Genomic DNA, 25,647 nt, shown 5'->3' on the forward strand with positions numbered 1-25,647 from the left:
GACCCTTCCTCAGAGTTTATGAACGCCGTCATTAAATATGGTTTTAGAGCGTATCCAGCATCACCTGAGACAGACAAAAATTATTAAAAACGGAATTTCAATTGGTGTTTATTACATACCGAGGAGCCAAGTATTGCGACAGCCATTGAGATGTTGCTCCTCTCCCAGCAAAGTACGCCGGATATTTGTTAGTAAATACATAATTGTCATGAGTATTCACGTACAAACAAGCTCTATAGTTTCGCGCGTCGCGTTTAATCCGTAAGTAAGGTATAGGCAAAACAACCGCCTTCATCATTCTGAGTCTTTTGGAAATATGTATGTATATTTTTGTCTATACAACTACCATATACCTCGATTCCTGTATGCTGTTGCATACAGCCGTTATTTGAATAAAGTTGTACCAATATTGTGCACAGTAATACTAACGGGCATAAAAGTATTAATTATATTTTATTTATATAGGAGATATAAACATTCACATGTGTATGTATGCCTGAATGAAAGCACAACGGAATGGTTTCTATTAAGCGAAATAAACTTTCATATCAGCTGAGGTAACGAAAAGGTAGAAATACTGTATTACAGAAGCTTGTTTAGAACGAATCGTACATTTTCACGAATCCTTTTTTTGTTGTAACCCCGTCAGAGAATGGCTGAATTTCGCCGCGGAAGCTACTCCATTAGAAGTAACGCTTTTATACATTTTAATTGATACCAAAAGATATGCTGATCTCTACCACAAGTTTAACGAAATTGTGCATATCGATAGCTTTTATATTCTGTAATTTTGAAATAAGCAATTAAATTTGACTGTTTCACTATTTTCAGATTACCAGATTACAACAATAACAAACAGCGAGGTAAAGGCTGCAAACATACTTCTACCCAAAAATGTGCATAAAACAAATAGCATGTGTGGATGTGAAAAAGATACGGAGTTAAAGCGCACATATACGTATATAACTTTATCAAAAGCAATCGGATTTTTCTCTCTAAAGATTACTGTACAAATTGTTGAAGAACTTTTATTAAAGCATTGTAAACTAACATGTATGTATGTACATGCTAAAAACTTATCTCTACGGAATGGGATATAAAGCTGACAAATAATAAATAAATGTTGGTACATACACAGTGATTGTGTGTCTAGTAATCATTAGGCATAATAAAACAATTGTTTAAGAAAGCTTTTGTGTTTCAATATAAAAATACAATCTCTCTGATGACAGCAATACTTCTAACAATGAGCTGAGACCAGTTCATATTTCGGAATTTGATCGGTAACACTGCAACTGCAACATTTAGTGACCTGAAAGAATTTTAAAGGCTGACCAAATAAAGAAGTTGCTGTGGGTTTTGAATGTTGTTTTTGCTCCACGAAGTCAAAAAATATATACTATGTTATATGCATCCGTGCATGCATGAAAATAAGACAAATCATTAAAAGAAAAACGTTTTAGTTGCAGTGTCGAATGATTAAACGTTTTTTCATTTTATTAAAATATACATATATACATACATATATGCGTAAAAATTAGAAAAACAGATTTTGAATATTCAAAATCATATAAGGAAAAAATCGTATATAGAACAGCGCGTTTTTTGTGGGCTCCTACGCTTTTTTAATGATGTTAAGTGGCGAATCGAATGTACCGTCATTTGGAAGCAAAAAGACGCTACAAAAAAATAACAACCTTGATTTAAATCCAAACAAAAAAATTAAAACCTTACATGAGTTATTTCTGGAAATACTAGATGCAGCGTTATCATGTGCTATAGTGGCACCTTGCGTAATCGCATATTGGCGCGGAACCTGGGAACTAATGGGAGTCTTATTGTTCCCACGAAGTATGCCACTCTCCGCGTTAATGTCTTTTTTAATCGGCGGTTTTGGGCACTTTATCTTCACAATTACGCAATCTTATTTTCGAAGCTACATCAACCCTGATAAGCGCCGATTAACCTATTATGTAATATCACGCAGTTACACAGCTATATTTGGCATAGTATGTGTGAATATGTGGCGAGGTTCTTGGATACTTTGCGATTGGCTCACCAGCGCAGACTCACTAATAATAATTGCCGCTGTTACACTGATATGTATGATGTTTTTGGTTGCAACACGCACGGTTCGAAATCTGAGTGCTGCCCCTTATGCAGTTGCAATGGATCATAAAAGTGACTATTTCGATGTCGACACCATGTTTAAAATACCGGTGAGTTCGTAAAATTTGTCAGATTTTATCACTATGTTATATATTTTGTCGATATATGTACATACCTACCAGTCCAGTTGTATATTCAAATAAGTCTTTAATTCCTCAGTCAGAATTAAATAGGAATTTTATACATATATGGATAAAACAATACAAGATGTGATGGAGGTGGAACTTTTCTCCTTAAATTATAAAAACTCGTTAGAAATAATTTTTTTTTTTGGTTTTTTGGTTTCATTGCAATTACTCACATATAATATTATTTGTATATTTTAATCCTAATTCCATTCTTCCCTTTGTGGAACAACATCAAGACGCACGCCACAAAAACGAGGAGGAGGTCGGCCAAACACACAAAATTCTGATTAATCTATATACATAAGCACAAATATATTATATAAAGATGGTAGAACTTGGTCCCAGAACTTTTTGACTGTTGTAAAAAATTTATTTGAATTTTAACGTAAGAAAATTCTTAAGAATTCGTGCCAGAAGTGGGATTGTTGAATAAAGTCCCAAGAACAGAATCGTGAGCGAACTAAAAGTTCATCAGCTTAAGAAATAATTGGAAGAGTGTGGATTGTTAACTACTGGAAATAAGGCAAAGTTACAAGTACGGCTGCACGAGGCTAAGGAGGCAGAGGGCGCCCATGTAGACGAAGATGTGTTTCAGACAGAAGCTGACCAATTGCCGGAAAATGGAAGAGAAGATAGAACCTACAGGACCTTTATCAGGTATAGACATGAGGAGAGTGACTATGGCTGCATTGTCGCAGATGTCTTCGCAGTCTTTACAAATTTAATCGAAAATGTCCCAAATGTCATCGGAAATATCGGCGCAAATATCAGCGGAATGTCACAAATGTCAGTCGAGTTGTCGTCAAAGATAAATATGCAGCAACAACAAATCACTGGAGTACTGCAGACAAAGTTGCCGCATTGCCTGTCTCACTCAAGGGTTCCGCAGCCGAAGTAATGCAGACAGCTCCAGAAGCCGGTCGGGGGAACTATGAAAGTCTGATGGCAGCAATAGAAAGACGTTACGGGAGTACCCATAGGCAACAAATAAGGCAAATGAGAGCTTGAAGGAATACGGTTGGAATGAGCGATTGGCACATTTGGCGTATGCAAAAGAAACAGCAGACTTCGTTGAGAAGATGAAAGGTTAGGCAGTAATAAGCGGTATATGAGATCCGGACCCAAAACAGGAAGCATACTCAAAACCGAAGGGAACGTAGGTTTAAACAGTGCCATTTGCACTGGCACTGCACAGGAAGCAGCAGCTCTCTTGAGTAAGCCAGTGCTTAAAGTATATCGGGTTGATGTTAAAAAGCCTTCCTCGATTGAGGAAAGTAAAAAGGGAGCCGTTTTCTGGAACGAAGAAGCTCGTATTTAAAGTATTACAACTGCGGTAAAACCGGACATATAGCCCTCAATTGCAGTATACCACGCAGCCAACCGAAAAAGCAACAACTTGATAATAAGAAGAATCCTAAAAGGTCAAAAGCTAAGAAATTGCTGGAAAAATACAGCTACCTATTCAACAGCGATTTTGGAAAGTCAGCTATCGTGAAACATCGAATAGATGCAGGAGATCCAAATCCAATTCGCCAAGTTCCACTTCGAGTGGAGCTCACCGGTTGTGCTGGTTAAGAAGAAAGATGGAAGCAGTCGATTTTATGTAGATTAAAGTGAGCTGAATGAAGAATAGATGACACTCTCAATACTTTATCCGGTGCAAAATAGTTTTCCACGTTTAATTTAAAAAGTGGTTACTGGCAGGTGGAAATTGAGAATAGTGGTCGTGAGAAGACAGCCATAGCATCGGTTTTGGCAGTTTTCTGTGATGCCTTTCGGATTATGTAACGCACCAGCAGCCTTTGAGCGCCTGATGGAGCATGTGCTTAGGGGACTCCACTGGAAAATGTGTTTGGTCTATCTAGATGACATCATCATCATGGGTAAAAATTTATCGACCATATGAAAAATTTGGAAGAAGTCCTTCGGCGCATCGCATCAAAGTAGAAGTCAAGTATCTTGGGCATAAAGTGACAACCGAGTGCATCAAGATTGACGAGGAGAAAATAAAAGCAGTAAAGATTGGAAATGACAAGAAATGTGCACGAAGTGCCAAGTTTCCTCGGACTGTGTAATTTTGTTCCAGGATTCGCAAATCTTACTAAGAAGAATTGCGCGTTTGTGTGGCACAAGAACAGAAGCGTTCCAGCAATTGAAAGAGCTTCTTTGTACTGCGCCTACGTTGGTCGTGTGAGAAAAGATGGTTGTGAGATGTCCAGTAATTTTTAGCATAGATTATTACCCCACCAGGTCTAGTTGTGTTTGAAGCGTATTTAATGCAGTTGTAACTCTTAATGAAAAAACCATAAACTCGGGCTACACTTATCTGCTATCAATTCTAACTCATCGAAATTATATAACAACCCTTGAATGTTAATATATAAACCTTTTAGTGAATTTGATTGCCAATCTTTTTTTAGAATTAAATTTTTTGATGTATACGGGACATTGTCGATCAAGTGTTAAATGGTTTTCGTCCAGATCCAGCTTTAATTTTTCATTTGCTCTGGTACAATTTGTTTTATTTATTTATTTATTTATTAAGCCAATGAATATAATAGATTTTTATATTACTCGTATACGGTTAATAGGTTATAAAAAGAAGAAAATACAATTAAACTATTTATAATAAATATTCAAAGATTTTAATAGGATACAAAATCTATCTCAACCAATTTAGAGATTTTATTAAACTCAATCAAGGTTCTAGAAATAGGAGCATTCCGAACATAAAGGGATTTTGAAAGACCAACATAGAAGAACTCCGACCTACGCAGAACTTTGGCCGGAATATTAAAGAAAATCTTCTCAAGAAGCACCGGACAGTCAATAGCTCCACGGATTAAGTCGAAAATGAAAGATAAAGAGAGGATTATTCTCCTGCTTTGCAATGATTTTAAGTTGATTAATAAGGGCTTCATATGTAGGGATGGATCCGAAAAGCGTAAATTACGAACGCGAAATGTAAGAATACTTTCTGGATTCGTTTAATTCTAGCAGCACGTCTCGAATAATTAATTAATTAATAATTGGCGCGTACACTTCTGTTAGGTGTTTGGCCGAGCTCCTCCTCCTATTTGTGGTGTGCGTCTTGGTGTTGTTCCACAAATGGAGGGACCTACAGTTTCGAGCCGACTCCGAACGGCAGATATTTTTATGAGGAGCTTTTTCATGGCAGAAATACACTCGGAGGTTTGCCATTGCCTGCCGAGGGGCGACCGCTATTAGAAAAATGTTTTTATTAATTTTGCTTTCACCGAGATTCGAACCAACGACCTCTCAGTGAATTCCGAATGGTGATCACGCACCAACCCATTCGGCTACGGCGGCCGTCTCGAATAATACGGAGTCCAAATTAAAGATGCATACTCCAGTTTGGAACGCACAAACGCCGTATACAAAAGCTTCAGCGTATGAGGGCGGTGAAATCGGAACTACTCGTATAACGCCTAACCAAAGCAAGCACGGCGTAAGATTTGGCAATAATTAAATTTATATGACTAGAAAAGTAAGCATCGAATCAAATATTAAACCCAAGTCTTTAATTTTACTTGCACGTGACAGGGGTGTTCTCGATATGTGATCAGAGGAAACACTATTTATATACCTTTGTATCGGATCTTTTGACATTCGCTTATTCTGTGATTTTCCACACACTTAGCGCAAACGTCTTTGTTTCTACAGTCAGAGGCCGTATAATTACTTTTGATAAGGTTACAAAATCATATTCAATTATAGCATTGAAAAACTGAGTATTTTCTCTTTCCACTTCATATTCTTTAACATTTTCTACAACTGTACCTATTTTGTTTTCTAACTTTTCTATAAGTTCATCATTCTCATGTTTAAATTTCATATTTGTAATTACAAATCTAGGATATGGCGCTTGGAACTTTTACTTCATCATTCTTTCTACTGTTTTTTTTATTTTTTCCCTTTTTTCACTTTAAATAAGTAGTACACCATTTTTTTACTTATTATATTAGTAATTTTTAAATTTTTTGGATCTGTTTTCTTATTTAATTCTTCTTGGGTTTTCCACCTTTTTTCTTATTTTTCGGTTTAATTAGCAGAGGAATCTCCTTTCTCATTTCGGGACTGTAGTAATATTTGATCAAAAATTGCCTTTTAAAACTTCTGCGAAGGATTTGTGGACCTTTTGTTCTATCGTCTAATTATTATTGCCAATTTTTTTAGCTATTCTTATATATACTCAAATAGAGTAAAAAGTTGATCAAGGATCGGGTCCTCATTTAAGAACAAGAAACTTTTAGCTTACGATGCACTGCAGTGAGACCTACATCCCCTAAAGAGAAACACATACTTTCAACAATTCCATTTCGAATCACATTATATAAATTCGAGTCAAAGTTAGCGTTGAGCCAAGTCTCAACAAAAATCGCTGAACAAGTGTTTGTAGAGGAGCGAATCCAAACTTAGAGCACTTAGTTTTCAATGTTGCTTCTCTTCAACTCAGCATTCTTGTTGGGTGTATTTCTTTTCATTTCGGTTTGATGTTGTATTCACATTCCGCCTGTTGCCATGTCAAAAAAAAAAAGCCGGGTTAAAAACGCGTGACATTTTTTAACCTTAAAGATTTAAACTAAACTTACTAAACATATGTATATACATATGTAGGTATACTATGTATACCAGGTATACAATGTATAAGTATATGTATACGGGGAAAGATTGAATACAACAGCATGCTAACGAGGAGAACTCATCTGTGTGACCACCCCAATCTAATTAAGAACGCATTTTGCTGATAATACCGACGGATCTTCCATTTCAATTTAAACGACTTAAGTTCCAAGTAAAATTATAATACTTTACAGTGACAATAAATAAAGCTCAAAGGCAAATACTTAAGGCAGTCCATGTTTCACACATGGACAATTACTTTTAGTTCTATCCCGTGTAACAGATAAGGAAAGTTTATATGTTTTGTCCTCTGATGGAAAAACTGCAAATGTTGTATACACTGAAATTTAATAAAAAAAATTTATGAAAAGTAACAAAACAATTTCTACCATAGTACTAGATTTTGACAATTTTACAAAAGTCTTTACTTGAATCCATAGAATAATGATATGAAGCTCAGTTTAATCGATCCGAATACGAATTTACTCAATTGGTTAAATAACAAAAATATCATATTTTATATTTATTCAGCAATTTGTGTGTATAGATTTGATGAAGGCACAAAGGCCAAAAAAAACTTATAAAATTATTCACCACCATCATGCTATCGTATGACACGCCCCCGTGCCGCTTAGTCGCATCCATCCAGCATGAATGACTGTTCGAACACTTAGCCAGCGTTATAGTAAACTTTTTCTCATTCTCATTTATTAACTCCTTCTATCCAGCATTAATAATTACCATTCTAACACTTAACCAGTGCAAGAAAACATTTTTCCCCCAATTTACGCTTATTAACGACTTCCATCTAGTATTAGTATTTACCATTATCAACTTTATATTAGTGGCATTATTAAATTATTCTTGTAATCTTTGTTATGACAAACAACTTTAAATAGCAAGTATAGATTTTTTTATACTGTTGGACGAAATAAGTATGAAACGGGGATCGGTAAACTGCAGGTGATCCACAACTACGAAACTCACAGGTGAATGATCCGATTATAAGTCTGTGTGAGCATCAATTGTAACTATATTTCTGGGAAGTCTTCTAGTGATACCGATATCAATTAGGTCAAGAACTTTTCTGCGACCCGTTGGCCAGTATGTGGGCTTACCCGGAGAAGTCAAGTGTGTTGTTCGAGTTTATGATTGCTTTGTACAGTTGTCTGCCTTTGCTGTTAGCTATTCGGGAGCCCCAGTAAGGATGTTTAGCATTGTAGTCTCCAGCTGCCAGAAATCGATCACCACGAGAGTTCATAAGTTTTAGACATATCCGCATTCAGAAATATCCGTAACCAATTTTCAGAAATACCTCTGAAGTTAGAATATTTTTTAAGAGAATCTGATGCACGCATGATAGGTAATGGATTTGTAGAGAAAAAAATCTACATAACACATTCGATTCCCATTTCCATGGACAATGTCAAAGTCAAATGCGTGTAAACGCTGGGTAAGTCAAACGATTGATGGAAACAACAACTGCCAAAGTTGTCAACTCACTATTGCTGTAGTTCTTTTACCCTTTTCATGCAACTGCATGAAGTTTGTTATCATTACCTATTTTGCATAAGGATAGCTCCATGCCCCATCAAGCTTGCATCGGTGAGGAACTCAGTTGGAAAATTCGGGTCAACTAAGTCAATAACAGAGGAACTGGTATAATTATCTGTATAAAAAAAAAACAAATTGTTTGAGCAACCTTTATTATTTTTGTGTAGAACCTTTAATGACATTTATTTTTTAAAGATAATCCCTTTCAAATGCTGGCCGCAACTGCGCCGTAATTCGCCAATCCGTAAACACCAATTTTGAAATCTCGCTGGAGGACTTTGGTCTGTATCTCATGAATAACTTTAGTAATGTAGACTTCCAATACCTTAATCGAAGTTAGTTTATCCACAAAGCATTTAGACTTTACATACCCCCACAAATAAAAGCCCAAAGGTGAGATAGCATACGATCTTGGTGGCCAATCCACTGGTCCAAGACGAAAGATAAATTGCTCACCAAAACTGACGACGCAGTAAATCCATTGTTTCGCCGGCTGTATGGCAGGTAGCGTCGTCTTGTAGGAACCAAATGTATCGTAATGCAATTGTACGATTTGTAAACGTTGTTGAGGCGTAAGTCTTTCCATGATGAAATATCAATGAATACTGAAAAAATGATGTACATATTTAGTTTAGCAATAATCAAATCTGCCACAAAGACCCTATTGGAAAAGTACCCTTTGTAATTGGCGCTTACTCCCTTTATTGAGTGTTTAGCCAAGCACCTGGTCCTATTTGTGATGTGCGTCTTGATATTGTTCTACAAATGAAGGGGCCGACCTTTTAAGCCGAGTCCGAATGGCAGATGGTTTATTATGAGGCATGAATATTATTCATGGCAGTAGTTTGGCATTCCTTCCCGAGGGGCGACCGCTATTAGAATACACTTTTTCTATCATTTGGTATTTCATGTTCAGAGATTCTAACCCGTCCACTTCCGAATGGTAGTCACGCGCCAACTCATTCAGCTAAAACGGCCGCATTTAAATCCTTTATTCTCAACCTTCTGTTTCATAAAGAACAATTTTACTGTTTTCTTCTGTGTCTAAAACAAGGATGTCATTTATGCAAACCACAGCACAATCGCACTACATACGTTGGATTATAACGGGAGTATTAAGTTACCCAAGAAAAACATTTTTCTAATAGCGGTCGCCCCTCGGCAGGCAATGGCAAACCTCCGACTGTATTTCTGCCATGAAAAAGCGCCTCATAAAAAAATATTTGCCGTTCGGAGCCGGCTTGAAAGTGTAGGTCCCTCCATTTGTGGAACAACACCAAGACGCACACTACAAATAGGAGGAGGAACTCGGCCAAACACCCAAAAAGGGTGTGTGCGCCAATTATATACATATACCATATATATATATGTATATATTAAGTTACCCAATGGCATAACAACATATTCGAAATGAGCTTGAGCTGTTACGAATGCGGTTTTTTCAGTAGAACCGAGATAAACTGGTAACCACTCGCCGTAAAATAATGATCCACGTAGTAAATTAATGACTACCATGAAGCCTATTAATCTGATGAGATATCACCCGTAACGGAAATCTGTCGGAGACAGTGTTGTCTTTCAGTTTCCCCTAATCAATGCACATACAATCGGTTCCATCATTTTCTCAACCGACAAAATAGAGCCTGGAAGCGGTTGAAACACATTCGCTTTTAAAAGTTCATCAATTTTATTTCGAACTACACTTCGGTACTCAGACTGTAGTGTCTGCCGAGTTTGGGTCTTTGAGTCGTATTTGCATGGACTCTATGTATATTGGAACCACTACACGGAGTGTTCTCTATATATCTATCTTTGAATTTATTGAAAAAGGTTTAATTAACTTAGGTTTGAACTCAATGCGAATGCCAATTTGAACGTCATTAAAATGTAGGTCAACATTTTTAATCTCACACGCATTTACTTCAGCACAATTTAAATTCTCAAACTCATCTTTTCGTATGATTCAATTATAGAATGTTAATTAGGTAAGTAATGACAAGGAAATTTTGACACTCCCTTATAAAGGATTAAATTTACGAAGGTTAGAGAAAAAGGAAAAAATGTTTTCCCCTTCTTTCCTAAAGGAATGAAAATGTACGTAAAATAGTTAATTAGTACTGTAATGAAAATTAAAAGAAATATTAGTTAAAACAAAACAGCGGAAAAATTATGGTTTGCTTTTAATGCAAAAGTAATATTTATTTCAAATTTTTTCGATACATATCTAAGCGCACAAAAAGCACGATATAATATATAGTATGTGTTTTAACTTGGTTTGTGGTTATGTAACAAATTTGCAACTACAAAGTTTCTAGCTAGATTTGATACGAGCCAAAAGTCGGCAAAACTCATGATAGTTGTCGTTATAAAGAGAATTTCATTATATATAGGTATAATTATATTAAAGAAATAGTAATAAAAATAAGCTTTCCAGCAAATGTGTAAGAAATGTCGTGCGTTCGGAATTATTAACAAGAGAACGACGCACAGACTTCATTTATAAAATTCTTTATATTATTCTATCAAAATAATATCATATATACATTCACAATTGGAGCTTACACCATACATACATATATTGGGTGTTTGGCCGTCTTGATGTTGTGATGTTCATGTGCGTCTTAATGTTGTTCCACAAATGGAGACACCTATAACATTAAACTCACTCCAAACGACAAATGGTTTTTTATGAGGAGCTTTTTCATAGTCGAAATACACTCGGTGGTCTGCCGAGGGGCGATTGCTATTAGAAAAACGCCAGGAATGAGATGAAAGCCATTGCCGAAGCCAAAGTTCAGACCGTCTCTAATCATAATAAAACATTTGGAGTTAGAAAAGTTCAAATGCCCTATTAGCAAAAAAAATTATAAGCTTACTCCATAGTTTATATGTCGCTTAAAGCTTGACTACCTTAATATACTTGGCATTTCTAATATTAGTAAGAGTTAGGAAAATATATTCATATTGTCTAAAACTAATACATAAGATACATCTTAAAATTTCATATATTTCTAATAGTTCAGTCATCTGGTAGTTTGACCTGGAAAGTTTTTGCGGTAGTTTTGAAACTGGTTAATTTTTATAGTATTTTGGATGCTCTTTTCGAATTTCAACTTTGCCACCTCGTATCTGCGACGCTAGCGCCGCCAGTTTTTGTACAATATCTCCATTCCGACGCATTTTATGAGAAAAACATAAAAACAAAATTAAACTAGAGATAATTTCCTACGTTTTATGTTATTACGATTTTTTTGTAAAATCAATAGTTTTTGGCGTATGAGCGCCACAAAGTACATTTTAATATGCATTTTCGAAAAAACTCATTTCCACACCACCTGGAGGTAGAGTAAGCGGCGCGTTTTTTTTTTATCGTGGTGTCCCCTGTAGGCCTAATCCACATGTGATGCACCCTTTCGAAAATTTAGCGCAAACTCTGCGATACGATTATCAGACTCATCACAATCCTCTTCGTTGTCCGTTTCATCAAACGTTTGCTCTAAAATAGTCGCAGTTTCTTCTTCTTCATCGTAATCCAATTGCACTTGCGAATTTTTACAAGCACCACTACAATTTGTGCATATAACGGAGCATTTGAACCCAGCTTTTCTGCATCCACAGGCCTCCTGACATCCCTTTTTACATTTACAAGAAATAAGTTTCAACAAGGATTCTGGAGCTGGGGGCTCGAGTGTCGTAGCAGGAATTAACCCATTTTTATTTCTACTCCACCCCCATTTTGTTCATTCCCGTACCACTGCTGAACCTGGTCATAAGTTCGGAATGAATGCTGTCATGCTGCTGCCTCTGTTGGTGGTAGGGACGCAATATTAAATTTATTTTTATATGCTAATTTTGTGAAGCATGCATATCTGTACTCATTTTAGGACATGATTTTCTTACTTTGCACATCACTGTAACCGTATAATTCAAGAAGAAAACGTTCTCCTGCTTTAGCAATAATCTCTGGATCGCCGTTGGGATTTTTAAATACTTGTATAACCTGGTTTAAATTAGGATTTTTTCGGAGTACATTAATGAATTTCATTTTCCTTGATAATAGAGTGCATATGTTGTATCACAGCCACTGAATGCATGCAGAAATAGAATATGATCTGCAACTGTTTGATCTATAATACTTTCAGTGGAATATATTTGTTGGGTAATTTTACCTTTTCCTGGTTTGAAAAAGTACACGTTTGATCGCGTACATAGAGCTGTACATCTTCATCGGCCACTATTACGGTGTCGAACGCTGATGAAACACGTATTGCTCGCATCATTTCCCAGAAATTTAGCTTGTGGCACAGTTGGAATCATTGTCTCATCAAAAAGTATGTCTACTGAAGCAGTTATTCGTGATCGTCGGGATCGCTCCGCAAATTTAGTACTACAGTTTGCTACATTTTCAGGATATCCGTCGAATACGATCGCAGTGGTAGTTGAGGTGTCGTGACATCACTTCCTCTACGCAATGATGCAGCGATTAACTTTTCATTGTTATACCGTTTTCGACATAGACCATGAACCACTATCGATTTTATTCCCGCCAAAAGTTTAACTTTATTGTCATTTCTTTTAACACTTGATTTACGAAAAGTCTCCAATCCTTTTTCCTTCACTTCAATTGTTTCATTTTCTAATAATGGATTATCACAAATAAAACAATTTCTTTCATCGGAAGCCATGACTCTAAAAACAGAAACTACACTGTAAAACGATAGACGTATCTATACTGATGACTCAGTCTAAACTAGATACTTCTCTTTAGTTCTACCGACAGATGTTTCGTTGAAGGTCGAGAGAGAAAGAGACCCTTCAACAAAGGCTACATATTACCCTTATACCTGCTTTTCTAAAACCTGCTAGAAGATTATTTTAGAGAAATATACGAAAAAACGTGGTGGTGTAGGTGAATATTACTTTGTGGCGCTCGTACGCCAAGAACTATCGATTTTATAAAAAAATCGTAATAACATAAAATGTAGGAAATTATCTCTAGTTTAATTGTATACATATGTTTTTCTCATAAAATGCGTCGGAATGGAGATATTGTAAAAAAACTCTTTTTTGGCGCCACTTTTTCAATATGGCGGCGCTAGCGTCGCAGATACGTAGGTAGCAAAGTTGAAATTCGAAAAGAGCATGCCAAAATCTTTAAAAATTACCTAGTTTGAAAACTCCCGGAAAACTTTCGAGGTAACTCCCTTTTTTTACCAAATGACTGGACTATAATATAATTCAGTTGTAGTGATTGCAAGTGTTTGTAAATTTACGTTGATCAAATGCAATGAGTCACAGAAATGCGGAAAGTGGGGTGCACTTGCTTCTATATTTCGCAAATATTGTCTGTTTGGTAGTTTAAGATGTCCAAAAACTTGAAATTCTTAGACCCATTCTAGCTAAATCTAAATCTAATATATCCTTTATGAAACACAACACACACAAATTTAAGGAGGCCTAGAATATTTAAAACCCGTTTGTCCTGATTCAGGGAATGCCAACTCTAAGAAACAAAGTTTTCCGAATGATAAAAATACTTTTAAAAACGAGGGAAGTATTGCCACCTGTCTTTTTGCCAAGTCTGTATATCCTGTATATCCGTAGGTTCGAATGTCGTTGAAACACCAAAATGAAGAAAAAGTTTTTTTCTAATAGCGGTCGCCCCTCGGCAGGCAATGGCAAAAAAGTTCCTCATAAAAAATATTTGCCGTTCGGAGTCGGCCTGAAATTGTAGGTCCCTCCATTTGTAGAACAACATCAAGACGCACGCCACAAATAGGAAGAAGAGCTCGGCCAAACACCCAAAAAGGGTGTACGCGTAAATTATATGTATATACATATATTTATATTCTTAGACGAATGCAGAAACTATGATGCTTATCAAAGAGGATACTCAGCAAGACTGAACAAATTATTTCTGACCGACGTACGCACCTTAAACTTATATTTCTATAAAAAATTATGAAATTTTTAATAGGAAACATATGCCAAAAGCATAAATGTAAATACTTTAAAATTTTGAGTTAATGGGTTAAATTAATTAGCCTTAGGATTTCTACTTTTTCATAAATAAAGTTAAGCAGAAAAAAGTTTCACTTTGATTTCCCAACATTTTCATTTTCACACATTCATGTTTTTGTCATAAAAGAGACGATATATTTTGGTTAAATGTTACGTTTTCTTAATTTTAATCATTGGCAAAAACATACTGTAACAAAAATATTTTTTTCAGATTCTGATTGTATATTTTTTTGTAAAAGTTAAAAAATGAAAATCAACGCTCTCATAAAGGGTGTTTTTTTAGAGGTAAGGTTTTCAAGTTGGCACTACTTTTTTCGTAGATGGTCTTTTTGACAGCTGTCACTTGATTTATGCTCAGTTTGGTTTGCCATTTCATTATGAATAGACTTACACCTGAACAACGTTTGCAAATCGTGCAAATTTGGGCCCAAAACGAGATGGCCACCGATCCCGGTTTTCACAAGAAAATTTTGTTCAGCGATGAAGCTCACTTTTGGTTGAATGGGTATGTCAATAAGCAAAATTGTCGCATTTTGAGTGAACATAATCCACAAGCCATTGCTGAGACGCCGTTACATCCTCAAAAAGTCACTGTTTGGTGTGCTCTATGGGCAGAGGGAATCATTGGTCCATATTTCTTTAAAAATGAAGCCGGCCATAATGTTACAGTCAATGGAGAGCGCTATAGAGTCATGATTAATGACTTTTTCGTGCCTGAATTGGACGATGTTGATGTGGACGACCTTTGGTTCCAACAAGACGGCGCTACATGCCATACAACCAACGCAACAATCGATTTATTGAAGAAAACTTTTGGTGAGCGCATTATCTCGCGCCGTGGACCTGTGGCGTGGCCTCCAAGATCGTGCGATATAACACCGCTGGACTATTTCTTGTGGGGCTATGTGAAGTCGCTTGTCTACGCAGATAAGCCCGAGACGATTGACGTCTTGGAAGAGAATATTCGGCGCGTTATTGCTGACATACGGCCCCAATTGCTGCAAAAAGTGGTCGAAAATTGGGCCTCTCGGCTGGAATTTATTCGAGCCAGCCGCGGCGGCCACTTGCCCGAAATCATTTTTAAAACATAATGGCAAACCCTTATCTTTATAATAAAGTTAAATTCTTGGCCATAACATTAAATTATATACGTTTTATTTCATCTTGAAAACCTAACCTCTAAAAAAAACACCCTTTATTAATGCGTATGTACTTATACATGCTTATGCATACACAAATGAGTATAACATATATTATTTTTGCAATGATATTTTGAAAAATATATTTCCATAATACAAATATGTATGTATATTCTGGACTATTTTGCCGGAATGGCTTCCAGCAAACCATTGCGAAGTTGACATCGCGTGGTCATTTCCCGAATAACCAAGTGTGGCTTGCTATACGAATGCCATGATCACAAACAATTTAAATTACTTCATTTTGACAGAATATTGGAGCTTACAGAAAAAAAAGTTTCCTGATTCTTCACAGGTGCTTCATTACTGTATCGATTGGATTTATTTCCCTGTTACAGCAATAAGCTTTTGTCGCTCCCATCCATCGAACTAGAATAAAAAAACAATCGCTTTAAATTATGGATATCTTTTAACCTTTTCATTTCCCAATGGCTTGGCATAGGAACTTCTAAGTAGACAGAGAAAGTATTGAACGACATACTTAATTCCACGACGTACACATACCCCGGGAATAAAACACTAAATAACAGAAAAAGGCAGACAATAACAAACCTCCGCATGTATTTCTGTAAAGAGAGAGCTCATAATAAAAAGCCATATGCCGTTCAGAGGCGACATAAAACTGTAGATTCCTCCATTTGTAAGAAAACATCAAGACGCACACCAAAAATAGGAGGAAAAGTTCGGGCGTAAACGCCAATTATTATTACCTATTATTATCAATTTTTTGATCAATTAGTCTTTGCGCAGTTATTATGCCTTCATATTGTGGGTATATTTGTAGAAACAAGTTTTTTAGCTCTTCTCTATATCCTATTTTAATTGTTTCTAACTTTGTTATTTTGTAATAGCATTGCATAACTGCGGTATTCATTTCCGTGGACCATGTTAAGCGTTGTCGTGATTTTTCAGCCTTTGTGGTTGCAGGTTGACCTTCCAAAACAGTAGAGGCTGAATGGGTTACTATTTCCGGATTGTCAAAAGGTTCCCACCCCAATCCCGATCATGGCGGTGCTCGTTCGAGGCTTGTTTCCTTTCAGTTGGAACCATTTTCGTTTACAGTTTCCATCTGGGTTCACAGTTTTCCTTCAGACGTTTATTTTACTAGCCGACATGTTGGGCATTTGAGCGGAATTGTTTATACATCACTCAGACTCAGGCGCCATGGGTTCGTCAGACCCATAGTTCCTATGTAGGGTGTCCATGCGGTGGTTTACTAGAGTCCACGGGGTTGCAATATCCGTCATCCCTCTACTGAGGATGCCCTTGCGGACTTTCAATAATGTGTCGAGAGAAGCTATTTTAAGAGGTTTATATTTAACAAATACAGAACCCGCTGTTTATTCGTGGATAAAGAACCTACAACCTAAGGTAGAATAATAAGAGCGGAATGGTACGACGCTAAACTCAATCAATAAGGGTGGTGTTCTGATAAAACGGATATAATACTCTTCGCTAGAAAGTACAAGATCCCGAAGCTGAACGGCGTAGAACTAGCTCTGTAAGACAACGAAGTACCTGGGTGTAATTTTGAATAGCAAACTATCATAGAAGTACATTATATAGTATTAGAGAGGAAGAAAAAGGTCAGTGCGCACTATATCCATGTAAAAGGATGCTGGGAGTTACATGGGGACTATCTCCTCCTATAATTATATTATATTCAGCTATAGTAAAGCCAGTATTACTCTACGGTCCTTTAGTGTAGTGGACCGCGCTAAGGAAAGCGACATACAAAATACCTATGGAAAGTATTCAAAGTCTTGGTGCATTTTGCACTACAAGAGCGATGAGAACTACTCCAACGGCCGCTCTTAAAAGAATACTCAACCTACCACTGATTGACTTTGCGGCAGAATGTCTAGCATGTAAATCTGCCGTAAGACTTAGCACAACGAATGAATTTACCTGTAAAATATTCGAGCATAATTCAATAGGCATGAGTTATAGGGCCAATATACATTATGGGCCTCTGAAATGCAATTGAGAGAGGAAATTTCGAACAATAATACAAAAAGAGGGAGATTCGTACTAGCTCTATCTAGAAAAGAAAGTAGAGGTAAATATACTGGCAGGCCACAATTTGTTAGCGGTACACGCATACAAAATAGGAATTACAAATAATGATAGCTGCAGATTTTGAAAAGAACTGGAAGAGAGGTAAACTTTAGAACACTTTCTATGTATGTGTCCTACATTAGCTAGAACACGAATGAAATGCTTAGGAGCTCTACAATATGAGAATTTGGAATGTATCTCGGGGTTAGAGCTTCAGAGTTTACTTCGATCCGCAAAAGACGCAGACTTATTTCAATATGTCTACTATAGTGAAAGGTAAAGGTCTAGCTCCATCTGGTACCACTAAGGACCAATAGGTCTATGTGATGGTTTTCAGCCTAACTTATGTATATGTATGAAATCTAAAACTGCATTTAGTTCATATGTACATACTATTATATATATAGTATTCTAGAAGAAATTATTATTTTTTTATTAAAACTTTCATAGGGGTGGGTAGGTGAAATGGTTGAAGTGCCTGTCTGGAACTCCTCAACTAGCTCTAAAGTGCCGTTTTGATATCATATTGGTGGGGGTTGAAGCAAAAAATACTTACTATATTTTTACTGTTAACATAAAAGTGGAAGTATTTGACGCAACAGTGCCTCACCGGTCGACTAAAAGTTTTGCGCTGGTACTTACATATATTATATGTAGACTTACGCATTTGTCCCCACAGTGTTGCAGTTTTATGGCAAACATTTAAAATATTTGGTCATATTCGAATGTAGAAAATTTTTGTGGCAAATGCAAAATTCTTTAGGTGTAAAGGGTGATCAAATGAGTGATACTTTTTCCAATTACGCCTCAACAACGTTTGCCAATCATACAATTATTACGAACATCTATGCTCTGTGAAAAGTGTTCATCGCTCACTCAGGCCAACTTATGGTGGCCATTTTTGGCTTAACGGCTATGTCAATACGCAAAATTACCATATTTGGGCTGAAAAGTAGCCCGAAGACATTCAAGAACAGCCATTACATTCATTGAAAACAACCGTTTGGTGCGACATGTGGGCTGGAGGCATCATCGGACCATATTTCGTCAAAGACGAGGCTGGCGCCAATGTAACAGTGAATGGCGAACACTACCACGCCATGGTAAACAACTTTTTGATGCCGTATATTGAACCCCGTGATCTCCAAAACATTTGGTTCTAACAAGACGGTGCTACTTGCCATACAGCCTGTGAAACAATGGATTTACTGCATCGTCGTTTCGGTGAGCAATTTATCTCGGACCAATAGATTGGCCACCAAGGCCGTATGATATCTCATCTTTGGACTTCTATTTATGGAGGTATGTAAAGCCTAAATGCTTTGTGGTTAAACCAGCTTCGATTGAAGCATTAGAAGCCAACTTTACTAAAGTTATTCACGAGATACCGACCGAAGTCCTCCAGCGAATCATTCAAAATTGGTGTTAACGGATGGCTGAATTACGGAATATTTGAAAGGGATTATAATATATTTAAAAAATAAATGGCATGAATGGTTCTATACAAAAATAAAATATAATTGTCCGGTCAATATGGATTTTCAATTTATTTCAATTTAAAATCCGATCCTTTAAATTGATCATCCTGCTTTTCTTTACTGTTTTTTTTTCTTTACCTGTGTTTTGCCTTTTAAATTTAGAATTAGGTCCACATTTGAATCTTCTTTATATATAAAAATGAATGTTTGTCTGTATGTCCTCGATGAACTCAAAAACTACTGGACCAAGTATTATAAAAATTGGTATATATGTATATGTAATTTTCCACGGAGAAGGTTTGTAGAATATGCTCATTGATGCCACTCGCCAACAGGTGGCGCTGCAGAGTAGCAACTTCTGCCCCGTTCAACCGATTGTCATAAAAATTAGTATGACCATGTATTTTTACACAAAAGAAACGAGTATGACATGTTCAAAGATGTAACTCGCCACCAGGTGATTGAAGACATATATTTGACTGGGAATGCCTGCTTCAAACCGACCCGCAAACAACCTTTTCGATCGTAATTCTGACGAACTGGGGGCATTCGTTAGAACAAATCTTCCGCAGTTGATTCCAGAACAACGCATTGATTTTGACAGAATTATGCGCGCAATCACAGAACAAAGCGGTGGACTGGTTTTCATAGATGCGCCCGGTGATGTAGGGTCATTTTGGCAACCATCTGGAATAGCGACAACCTTTTTGGATGGTGGCCGAACAGCGCATTCAGCATTGAAACTGCCGTTGAATTTGCAAAACACTGAGGCACCAACGTGCAACATCAGCAAAAACTCTAGAATGGAAAAAGTACTCCAAACGGTCAAACAAGCGTGTTGATTAAATTTGGAGAATCCATGCTTCTCACATGGACAGCTCTATGCGGCTTGCTCACGTGTCCTTCTGATTTATTCGTCTACGTACCAGATGGAAAAACAAGAAATGTTTTGTATCCCCCAGCACTTCAATAAACATCGAATTGAAACTAAACTTTGTAATATAATGGTCACAACTTTTTGGAAATAAACAAAATCAATTAAAAGGTTTAGAAGGAATTGAATATTTGTGTACTGATTTTTCTTTAAAGTTATTTTTCTTAAATTTATGTTAGTTGTTGGCGTAGCAACGCCCGCCGGGTACAGCTAGTATTCTATAAAAATAAACATTGTAGATTTTTGAATTCTCCTCATAATATTTATCTTCAAATAATTATTAAATTAACATAAAACTTTAATATTTTCTAGGGTTTCCATCAGCCTGGTTTATATGTACTAGATACTCTTTTCTCCGTTCTTGTAATCGGGACATTAGTTGTCATAGTGTGGAGAGGAGTATGGGGTATAATGGATATAACATTTTACCCTTTCGACAGAAAAAAATCATCTTGGAGCTCATTGGTAAATATACATTTATAAATCATAGTTTAGACATAGTATTTAAAAAAAAAGGCTTTGGCCGTTTTAATACTTTTCTTTAGTTGTTCATTCAATTGTCCTTTCCGTAGTTAATTGCTCTGGAAAATTCTTAGGAACAAGAAAATTGTTTGTTCAACAATCACCGTTATTACGAATGACGCCTAGCAGTAGAATAGACTCTTGTCGATTGCATTGATTTATTATATTTTTTTATTGTGTAACTTGATCGAGAAAAATTTAAACTATTGTGAATGGTCATCTGAATTGTAAACAACTGTATCACTTTACTAAAATTTTTAATTTTATTACTTTGAAATAAATATTTTTTTAACAAAAACCAAATAAATTGAACAGATGTACGTGATTTTCAAGTGTGGCTTAAAACATTTAGTTAGCATATGTATTTGTACAGGTTTCCGAAAACTTTTCGTTTGCCAAAAACTGCGTTCACGCATTTGCTTATAATTTACATATCCCTTTCCCTAAAACTTGATAAACCTGCCTCAGCTGGAACAGGCACGCGGTTGTTTTTTATTGCTTACGACTTTAGTTCTGTGTTACAATATCATTTAATTTAATTTCATTAAGCTTTTACAATTTTAAACACAAACAACTTCATTTTTTCCTTTATTTTAATGCGTCTTTTGCACATTTACTTTCAACGACTAAAAGTACGTTCACATATGCATTAATTACCAATAAATCCACCAAATTAATCTACCTGTTCACATATAGCAGATTACCTTCAAAATTGACAATCAGCTGTCAATACTGTTGAGAAAGGTTTTTTTCATAGAAATTATTTTGGTGAAATATTTCGGTATTTTTGGTTTGTTTAATTATTAATAACGATATGAAGGAAAGACAAGGAGATGGATTAGCTAATTTAATTGCGCAATTGGCTTGTAATAATAAAGAGTTGGAGGAAATCCGTAAACGACTTTTACTGAAATTTGAAAAAATTATGGCGGCAATACGCATTCGAAATTCGATATTACATTTTATAATAAGTAATAAGAGAACGTACGTTTATGGACAAACGTTTTTTGAATGCATAGTTAATAATACCTAACAAATATTTTATAAGAATTATGTCTACAAACTTGTTTCCTTTACCGGCATCCATTTTATTTAGTTTTTACTTTGACGTTTTTCTTTACACGCGTAAAAATAATGATCTATTTTACAGAAAACACAGGGTTGTTCGTCAAAAAGTATGGATATTATCTATGATTATTTTATAATCTCAGATTTTGGGGGAGAAATTTTGTATGGGAAATCTCGCTTTTTAATTACGGATTGGGAGTTAAGCACGAAAAAGTAGATCATCTACATGATTCAATGATAAAAGGTTTGCTCAGTAAGCAGCTTTCTCGTTCTCTCTTGACAAATCGGCTCCCTTAGCAAGACATTGGGTTGCTAGCTCTAGAAATTTTGAAAGAAAGTGGAGGAAAAGTAAAATTTGTAGAAAAAGCATTTCATTTTCAAAATGGTGTGCTTACGAGCAGCCACTCGCTCAAGAGTTTTTATCGGTATGTTCAGGACTATGGTAGTATGACATGGAATACATACCGCTTAAGTTAGGACATAATAGGCTATTTGACATAATCCAAGATCGATGAGTGGAGAATTTACAAAGCTGTATTTCTTGTGATGTGTTGATTTGGAAGGAATTCATGTTTTGCTAGCATTTCCCAAAGAATTGCGACAGGGAGAATAATTGGATAGTCCCGACGCGACCGATACCATTGCATACTTCATTATAAAAAGTTAGGATTGACGGAGCTTGTTTCCAAAGAGCCGACCTTACCATGGATGAATGAAGTGTCCAGAGCAGGCTTAGCAGAGCACAGTACCAGAATGAAAAAGCTACTTATAAAAAACCATCTGCCAGAACCGTCTTAAAACTGTAGGTCCTTCCATTTGTGGAACAACATCAAGACACGCGCTTCAAATAGGAGAAGGATTTCGGCCAAACACCTAACATAATTGTACGTGCCAATTATTTATTGATTTTTAACAAAATAGTTTCATATTGGCGAAGCTTCGCAACTTCGAGATCGCTTTTAAATTTAATAATAAATTCACAAAATATAATCTTGGATTAAGTGAAATTATTTTTTTTTTAATATTAGACTTGGCAATTTCCGCTTATAACTTCTGTTTGTACCGTTATTTACATTCAAATATTAATTAAAATTAATTTTTTAAAGCGTTCGCAGTTTTTTCCCATTTAAGCAAGAAAATACTTTTTTGCTACCATTTTTACCAAAAAGGATTTAATTTGTTCCACTTTATTCACATTTTTAAATACAACCTTTTGTAAGGGAGTGTCAAAAATCGAATGTCACTAGTGAGCAAACCTTTAATAATTGAATCATGGATCATCTACTTATATGTGAACGTATTATCAGAAATTGTTGTAGTACAAAAAGCACTGAAAACTGTTCACAATCGCTGATTTATCGAGCGATCGACCCTCAGAATTGCATCGATAATCGCTCAATAGTGGTTTCTCTACTGCCAGTCGATATTCGCAATAGGGGTGAACATCTAACGGATTTCTAAAGTCTTAGAGTGCATAGGAGTAAACACTTTTGTTTGTCATATGCACATTTTAAAGTTTAAACTAAAAGTAATGTCTTTTTATTTTCAAAGATTCTTGGCTACACAACTGTATTCATCACATTTGTAATTAAACCAATTATACGTTTCGTTTGCAAAAAAATTGACGGTATCTTAAAATTGATCATTTGCGACATGTTCTATTTCTTAATTTTTTTCGGGGCTGTAAATGCGTGGCGAGGAATTTGGAACCTTCTAGACATATACCTATACCCAGGTGAGTATTGTACCTGTAAATGTACGAAATCAATTTTGTAAATTTGCCTTAAAAAAATTTGCGAAGAATAAAAAAAAATTTTGTATATTAGGTTTTATACACGACACACTTTTGAAACAAAATAAATCAAAATACACAGCAAAAATACATTGTCGTCAAATAAAAAAATCTCTTACAATAACTCCTCTGAGTTCGACCGCTAGACTGTCAAATAAAAGTGACAAAGTAATGGTAACCCTAAACCCTGTCTGTAGTCACCCAGATAGTGTACTCTGTCTCGCTATCATTACATTAGTGGTTTAATCCCTGTCAATCAATACTTGTTCAGATGCAGTTCAATGTACCAATATTGCCTATTTTAATGTTTATGTAATGTAGGTATTGTAATAATGTAATTAAAGTATTACACAAGCGTCAATTTTCTGCACGCCCGCTTAAGATTTTAAATTTTTTTTGAAAATGTTTGTCAATTTTGGTTTTCAACAAAATTTTACTTAACATTTTAACGTAATCGAAAGTTCAACTCGCCTTCAGTATTATTATAATACAAGAATATATACATACAAGCAATATCTTGTTTCTATATAGTCACCCTGAATGAAGTCTCGTTCCTTCCAAGTTATGAGGAGCTGGCGGAATTGCTATTGACATTCACAATCGTTTTAGTATTTCAGATACCAAATTCAAAATCGTCAAAAACTTTACCTTTTTTCTCTGATCTATACAAAATTTGGTGTATTGTAATTTTACCAGGTGAAAAGGCAATGTTAAGATGTCCAATAGGACTTTAGTATTCCCCTTTACGTGGATCGGCCAAAACAAACTTAAAGATCTATTGTATTCGTCGGACCACACCAGTTACATGTTGCCAGTCCGCAACCAGCTCCCGCATTTTTGTTAATATTTAGCTACCCATTATAGCCATGATCACCTTTCATAAATTATTGACTTCACTTTTTCTAATTATTTAAAATGTCCTCGTTTTCCTACTTTGTTGTTTGTTTACATCTCCCCACTGTTCATGCGGACTATTATTAGTTTAATTACCTCCTGTGGCTCACAGGCTCTGACCAGCATGACGCCCTCTTTCAAAAATAGTTCACTGTTTTTCTTATTAAAATTAGGCAGTATGCCTATAATTCATTCAATTAAATTAAAATACGTGCGTATACCTACAGACATACATATATAATTTAATATTTACAATGACAATTATTTTCATTGCAGATAATAAAATACTAAGCTACTGGTTAACGCATGTTATACCATTCCTCGTACTAGCTGCTCTAAAATGTTCCAATTCTGTATTAGTTCGAGGCGTCTTCATTGATGCGGAAGGTACACCCGATGAATGTGTTGAAATACCGATTAATTACGTAAAACTACATTTTCAACGAGAACGCAATAAGAAATCCATTTGTATGTGCCATCAGAATAACATCGCGAAAAAAATAGATAAGGATGCTCAAATAAACTTAATCGAGAAGTCTGAGAAAGTGGATATCAGGATACAAACTGGCAGGGAAGCAACACGGATTGTATGATTAATATGAAAACATTAAGTAAAGTAAAGTATTTATATTTGTATGTATTCGGTTTAAATTAAAATTTGTCATATATTAAAGTTTAACCAAATGAAGTAAGAATCCCTGCTGCAATGAGAAAAAGTTGTTTTTTATTTATTTACTTAATTTTAGAAACATATTCATGTGCCATGGTACAAGAAAATGTGTAGTTTTCTTTCACATTTTTTTAATTAAAAAACAGATTTTTGACATTAGATATTTGTAGGAAAGGGTAATTTCTAGTCATGTATTGGAGATTATTTTCAAAATTGTGGGTTTCACACATGATTCAATTATTAAAGGTTTGCTCACTAGTGATATTCGAATTTTGACACTCCCTTACAAAAGGTTATATTTAAGAAGGTGCATAAAAAGGAAAAAATTAAATCCTTTTTGGTAAAAATGGAAGCAAAATAGTATTTTGTTACTTAAATGGAAACAAACTGCGAACGGCTTAAAATAAAATTTTAATTAATATTGGAATGTAAACAATGGTATAGATAGAAGTGATTAGCGGAAATTGCCAAGTCTAATATTAAAACAAGAATATATTTATTAATTGTTTATTATTT

At 35.6% G+C, this 25,647-nt stretch overlaps 1 protein-coding gene across 1 annotated transcript in view; it reads left to right on the forward strand.

The window, feature by feature from the left end:
• LOC129248094 (uncharacterized) overlaps positions 1-25,177 on the forward strand; it is an 89,218-nt gene extending 64,041 nt beyond the window's left edge. Inside the window, exons 2-6 of the mRNA XM_054887529.1 lie at positions 832-863; positions 1,593-2,219; positions 20,498-20,650; positions 23,327-23,510; positions 24,738-25,177. Of these exons, the coding sequence (XP_054743504.1) occupies positions 1,629-2,219; positions 20,498-20,650; positions 23,327-23,510; positions 24,738-25,054 (1,245 nt within the window). The 5' untranslated portion in view covers positions 832-863; positions 1,593-1,628 and the 3' untranslated portion in view covers positions 25,055-25,177. The remainder of the gene's footprint in view (positions 1-831; positions 864-1,592; positions 2,220-20,497; positions 20,651-23,326; positions 23,511-24,737) is intronic.
• The last annotated feature ends 470 nt before the right edge of the window (positions 25,178-25,647 follow it).

This window comes from Anastrepha obliqua, chromosome 5 (assembly GCF_027943255.1).
Source record: "Anastrepha obliqua isolate idAnaObli1 chromosome 5, idAnaObli1_1.0, whole genome shotgun sequence".
Classification (NCBI taxonomy): Eukaryota; Metazoa; Arthropoda; class Insecta; order Diptera; family Tephritidae; genus Anastrepha; species Anastrepha obliqua.